The sequence below is a fragment of the Dysidea avara genome, chromosome 8 (genome assembly GCF_963678975.1).
Source record: "Dysidea avara chromosome 8, odDysAvar1.4, whole genome shotgun sequence".
NCBI lineage: Eukaryota > Metazoa > Porifera > Demospongiae > Dictyoceratida > Dysideidae > Dysidea > Dysidea avara.
The window spans coordinates 5,457,402-5,464,135 of record NC_089279.1 but is presented as its reverse complement, the minus strand read 5'-3'; the positions used below and the strand labels follow the sequence as shown (position 1 = coordinate 5,464,135).

Genomic DNA, 6,734 nt, shown 5'->3' with positions numbered 1-6,734 from the left:
CACTGCTCGAGAGGCAACTCCTTTGAAATATCTTAGCTTGTGCAACCTCTTTGAAATCCTGAAAATTGTCACAAAGTTCCGTATATTTCTATAAATCTAGAATTAAAACTTTTCGTACGTATTCGGATACTTATAATTAGGATCACGTGATTAAAGTGTTCCGGATACTAAAGATTTTGCTTGCTCTGAATATACTATCTATGCCATAAATTGTTTGATCTCTTGTCAAATCTCAAACGTTTGAAATCTCGTGCAGGATTTTTTGTAGTTGCTGACCCCCCGAAACAACTCAGTAAACAAAACTATGCACAAAACACAACATAACAAACAGTTACCATACACTGAATTTCTGGTATATAGAACTCTTGTCCACATGATCTCTTCCAAAACTTGTCCACAGGCGTTACTGCAATTTGTATGTTGGGTAATCAGAAGCACATACAACATATGTAGCAATGTTGTCAGCAACTTCTGGTCAGCATGAGGCATGCATGTTTACAAATTAATTAGAACACCATAATTTAAAATATGTAATTATATACCCCTGTATACCACAAAAAATTTCGATAGAACATGAGTAGTGACATTTTATAACAGTGAAAATTTTACACTTGTTCAGATAATCATTGAGGATTTCCCCTTTTCACCCTATGGTCCCTTTCTAATTTCCATGGCTCAAATATAAATTAACAAAACTAGTGTCCTTAAGTAAGCAGTAATAACCACATAATATATGCTACCACAGTACGTTCTTGATAAGAGAAATATTATTAGAAATATACAAAATAAACAAATAAAATTTCCTAAAGGTCTACATATACCTAAGAGACAATTAAACAAGCTACATGTGTTAGTCAGTCTAGTCAGAAAAGATTTGGATCCTGTTATTACGACGGTCTGTGACATAGATTTTACCATCATTACTAATAGCTAATCCTCCATAAGGAGATAAAAACTGTCCTTGAGCAGAACCTTTGGATCCAAAGCAGTACACAAATACACCATCTTTGTCAAAGACAGATACACGACAATTCCCATATTCTAACACAAGGATGAAGCCATACTTATCTGTAGTAATACCAGTTGGATAACTCAATTGACCCCTGCCGGCTCCTCGTTCACCAAACTTTCCCAGGTAGGCACCATCTAGTGTAAATATGGAGATGCAGTGGTGACCACTATTAGCAACAAGCAACTGATCATTGTTGGTCAGAGTGATGTAATGAGGATTGGATAAATGACCTGAACCAATTGTTTGACAAAACTGACCACCACACTGAAATACTGAAATATGGTTACCACTCCATTCAGCAATGTACACTCTGCCATTGTGAATTACAATATCTAAGGGATGGTTCAGTTGACCATGTCCTGATCCAATACTGCCAAACTGAAGCAAATAGTCTCCATTAGGATTAAACTTCTGTACCCTGTGGTTATCAATATCAGCAACATACAAGTGGCCATCAGGATCAAACACTACCCCCAGTGGATTATTAAATTGTCCGTTACCATTTCCTTTGCTGCCAATCTTTCTAATTAGTTGGTCTTGACTATCAAACATCCACACACAATGGTTACTGTCATCCCCAACAGCCCATACTCCATCCTTACCAAATGCAATACCCCATGGTTGTTTCAGTCCTCCTCCATCAACAATCTTGTTTGGCTTATCCATTGCACGTTAGTTTCTGTGCACATTCACAAGGTAAGGACTTCCCTTAATGTGCTGTTTGTTAATAGTAACTGACAGTCTTAGTTCTCCCACATGATTGGCTATAAGTGATGCTGAGTAGCTGCCATCTTTGTTATCCTTCATTTCTACTGGAATGACATCTCCGCTACTGGACTGTGCTTGACTGGTAATATCACTACCTTCTTTGTGGCAGATATGATTATGGCGATCTTTAGTGACAATGTTGAAATTAACCATTTCCCCTTTTGAAATCATTTTAGGCACATTTAAAGCTTCGGAATTCACAACAGAAATATTGGGACTGATATAAAGCTTACCAAATTGTGGAAATGACTGATCAAAATCTTTGACACACTCAAATTCTATAGCAACAGTTTCCACTGGATCAGTTCCCAACTTGCCATACAGTTCACTCAACCTCTTCATGTTATCCATCACTTGTTTCTTCATCAACAATGCTTCTTGGTCTGACCCTCTCTTCACCGCACTGTTTAGTTCTTTCACACTCTCTAGTTCTGCTTGGGAATGTTCCATCTTCTCCAAATGGAGGGAAGCTTCTTTCTGCTTCTGTCCCAACATTTTATGCAACTCTGTTTTTAGATCATCTTTTTGTTGTTGCAATCGTTGGAGCAACTGTCGCTGCACTTTTTCATAATATACATCAATTTCCTTGTCAACACTGGTAGCTTTAGCTCCAATCTCATCTTTTACACCATGTACTTTATTGTGAGCAGTTGACAGTCCTTCAATCATCTTCTCTACTGGTTTCATCATGTCATCCATTTGTTGTCGATACTTGTTAGCAACCTTCTTCACAGTATCATGTTCATGTTGTAAATGATCCTTCATGATGCAGTAGTGACACACCAACTGCTCACATATTTCACAATAAAAATTCAGTTCTATTTCATGCTCCTGGCATAAAGCAAACTTGGCTTTTGGTTTTACAGTGACGTTCTCTTTCTTAGACTGCACCTCATTGAGTGGCATCATGTTGTGTTTTTGCCACTCTCTGCTGTATTTGTGGTTATTAGTACATACGCTACACAGGAAGGCGCTACAGTCAAAGCACAGAACTTCCACCGGGTCCTCCCTAACACAAAGGTCACATTTAGCTTCCTCTTCTCCCTCCACCTTGCGTTGTAGAACAATTTCATCCAAGAGGCGGTTAATGAAAAAGTTGTTCGGCAAATCTTTTACCCCTCCAGCTGGTACGACGCTCGTTCTCCTACACTCGGGACAAGCGATGCTGGATTTGTCCGCTGACTTCCCCTGTAGTTTCGTCAAACACGCTTCACAGTACGAGTGATAACAAGGGAGATATTTAGGATTCTTGTACAGCTCACAACAAATAGGACACGCAAGGTGACCAGCCATCTTCTTCATCTGCTTCGCAGCCATTGTTGCAGTCGGTTACCATAAATCTCGTGCACAGACTGCTCTTTTTGCGTTTGGGTGGGGAAAATCCCCAGCCAAACGAAATGATTTGATCACAAGATTTGTAATACCTGGATACATTATATTAAGGCTGTGAACCCTTGCAGACCTAGCTCAGGGTTTGGTGTGGGTCATATCATTATTAGGTGATTACAAAAGGTCACACAATTAAGTGATGTTACAGTGTAATAGTGACTAACATTAGAGCAGTGATAATCTGGAGAGTACATTACAATATGACAACAAAAATAACCTCAGAAGGTTTACATCTAGTTATAACCTTACCAAAATGGATTACATTACAATAATAATATAATTATTTAGCAGGGTCACACCTTTGGTGCAGAGCAGTCATTACTAACAGTTTTCTTCAGTTTGGCACCTTAAATTTAAGGGCCTTAGCTAGTGGACTCTCATCTTCACTGTCACTATTATCTTGGTAACTACTAGCAACACTCGTCCGGGATGGCTTGGGCAGTTTTGGTGGTGGTACTTGGGAATCAAATCTCCTCATGTGTGTAGTTGGAGGTGTCATCGGTTGTGGGACTTTATTAGGAACAGGAGGAGGTGGGGATGAGATGGATATGGAACGCTGAGAGAGCACAAAACTGGGTGGCTCAACTTCAACACACAGTTGCTCTTCTACTGGTGTGCTGGGACGTATTGGGGATCCTACACTCTCTGCTCTCTTACGGAGTTTGGTCATCAAGTCATCCCACCAGCCAGGGCTGGCATTTACAGGAGGAGGGGGTACACCATTTTCTGCTATTGTTGATGATGGTGGTGGCTACTCTGGATACACATACACCTCATCTTTGTGCAATGATGATTGTGATGGCTTGTGCACTGGGGGTGGGGGTGGAGCAGGGGCAGAATTGTAAATAGGAGGTGGAGGTGGTGGGGGGCATTGTTGATACAGTTAATGGTGACACAGGCTGACCCACAGTTTGTGATGTGTAAGGAATCTCAGAGTAGTAGTTAGCTGGATCATCTATATGATCAAAGCTTTGTGATCGTCGTGATAGTCCTGAAGTTGATGATGCACTACGGACAGGCTGTGGAGTAAGACTGCCACTAATCTGGGATCGTGACATGCCAAGTGATAGAGAATCTAAAACACAAGTAAACAAATCACAACTTGTACAGACACAAAAATGTTACCTTGAAAATCACTAGTTACTGCAGCCAAAGGACAAGCCTCTGCTAAATAATCAATAGATTTCTCAGGGAGAACACTAGGCTGTTCAATAGCAACAGACAACTCTTGTGAAATATCTTGTAATCTTTGTAAATCACCAACCATAGACATCCCAACATTCTATGACCACACATGATGTCATATGATGTAAAGTGATGTACTCACCATCACTCCCATATAGTCCCTAATCAAGGTACAGTACCAGGTACATTCTTCAACTAACAATTTGGCAAGTTGTCTTTATAGATGGACTGTATTCTATCTGTAGCCTCCTGTAATTAATAATACAAATATTACATCTCCAATTAATTCATACTTCATCAAAATTTTCTGTACAATGTAAAGAAAACACTGATATGATATTGTACCATTTGACCAACTAGCAGCCTTATTGACATCACTCCTGTATGGCAGATTTTATTTGGGTAACTGTTAACGTTTTTGTGCGTCAACTTCAATATACAGTACAGTATAATGAACTACGCCATCAATTATAAACTGAACACGTGTGGTACGTCAAACATCCGCTTTAAAATTTCAGCTGGTTTTCCAAGTACAAAATGTCAATACCTGGTTGTTCCAGTTTGTCTGCACAATTCATCAGATTACAATATGCTAAAGCACTGCCACACATGTGTACAAAAATACAGCACTTGGATTGTGTCGAGGTACCCTCCCAAGTGCTTCACTTTTTGTACACACTAGTAATTTAAGTGTTATGTTGTATTTGCTGGTTGTCTTGCCTGGAGAGTTCATCTCAAGTGCCTGGACCACTTCAATTTTCAGTGATCACGCTATCAGTAAGTGTTCACATAATCTAATTCTAGTTGTAGAACAAACTGGTAGTTGCCTAGTTTAACAATTTACAATTTTGCACACATGATCATTCATGCTGTCTGGATTAGGGGGTAGTTTTCATGATAATTGATAACTGTACTGTGTTTGCCCAAAAGTACTGTATTTCCCAATCATCTGCATATCTGTACTGTATGACTCATACGGTAGTTATGTAGCTAAACAGTACTGTATGTCCTCATGCAAAGTACAATAAATACAAGTAAAGGCACCGCCATGAGTGCAATACGGAAAATATGGCATGAGTGTGTGGGCTAGTGCTGTATTCAGGTTGAGACCACACCAGAGTGCTATTTTTTCATATTGCATAAACATGGTGGTGCTTTAACTGGATTAAGTGCTTCCTGGTCATCTTTGTTTGGAGTGTTCATTTTGTAGACTTGAACTGCGCATCACGTGATTACTCGTAGCACCTTCATCTCTTAATAGAAATAGCAGCAACAAGGGAAAACATTAAGGTCCCTAACAGTAGATCCCATTAATAGCGCTCGGGCCTGTGGTTTCTACTATACTGTATGATAACAGTTATACTGTATGATGTATGCATTAAGGCTTCAATGTATATATACTCTGTAGGTGTAGGTAGTGTAGTACAAGGGCGGATTTAGGGGGGTGCTTGGGGGGCTGTAGCACCCCCCCCCTCCAAAAAATTTACAATGAGCAAGCTAGGAAGCTTCTAGAAGCTGTAGTACAGGTGCAGTTGCATTTTATACACATGTATGGGCAATGAAAAGATGGAAAGAGCAAGGGGAATAGCTAATCTTATCCAAGAATTACTAAGAGGGGTTCAAAATTATACCTTTGGAGCAAGTCTTACCTTAGAAGCTGCTAAAATCAAAATACTCTAATAGAACAGTCAACTACTCTAATAGAACATCCATCATTATAATTTTCAAGAAGTTACCAGAGTGTATAATTGAACCTATTCTTCTAGACCTGTGCACTGCTACCCTCACCATTGTACCAAACATCCTGCCATATACCAATCACTTTAGAAAGATTTATACCTTTGATGTACCAAATTCATCATTAATTGAAAATCTATTCTGAAAACAACTTTTTCTGTCAAATAGTTTAAGTTTTTTAGACTCTGCTATAAACTTGATTCTTGGGTCAGTGAAATGCTTCTATTGCAAGTAAAACAATATAACCTGTGAATTTCATAGCATTTATAAAGTTCACAAGACTGCAACATCTGAGAGCTGTTTTTATTTTTTCCCTTACTTGATCAAATCCCATGCTACATACATTTATCTAAATAATTATAGTAGCCTCTGGAGTTTGCACTATCAAATCCCTTGAAGCTCAACTTTAAGCGTAGAATATCTTGCGTTTTAAATATTCTTCTTGACCTTACATTCAATTAACTATACACTCTTTATTCTCTTTGACAAGCCACTATTATACAGTTTCTTAAAATCCAACAAGAAGCATTGTATAGTTCTGTTTTTAAATTAAAATTACTTCCAACTGAACTCATTCATCTTGTACCCATGTTTGGTAAAAAATAGCTTCTAGATTCAATCTTGTGAAAGTAATTTTCAAAAA

At 38.7% G+C, this 6,734-nt stretch overlaps 1 protein-coding gene and 1 pseudogene across 1 annotated transcript; both read right to left on the bottom strand.

The window, feature by feature from the left end:
- Positions 1-790: 790 nt before the first annotated feature.
- Positions 791-3,151, bottom strand: LOC136265165 (tripartite motif-containing protein 2-like; annotated as a pseudogene).
- A 352-nt stretch (positions 3,152-3,503) lies between these two features.
- Positions 3,504-4,604, bottom strand: LOC136264697 (abl interactor 1-like). Its single transcript, XM_066059475.1, has 4 exons — positions 4,497-4,604; positions 4,295-4,451; positions 3,981-4,244; positions 3,504-3,898 (listed from the first exon to the last, which is right to left on the bottom strand). The coding sequence occupies exons 1-4, from the start codon at positions 4,506-4,508 to the stop codon at positions 3,504-3,506; spliced, it is 828 nt and encodes a 275-aa protein (XP_065915547.1). The 5' UTR covers positions 4,509-4,604.
- Between the last annotated feature and the right edge of the window lie 2,130 nt (positions 4,605-6,734).

Coding starts and splice junctions, on each gene's coding strand:
- LOC136264697 (XM_066059475.1), bottom strand. Junction 4,245..4,294: donor AGTAACTAGTGATTTTCAAG/GTAACATTTTTG, acceptor CTTGTGTTTTAG/ATTCTCTATCACTTGGCATG. Junction 3,899..3,980: donor CTGCTCCACCCCCACCCCCA/GTGCACAAGCCA, acceptor CATCAACAATAG/CAGAAAATGGTGTACCCCCT.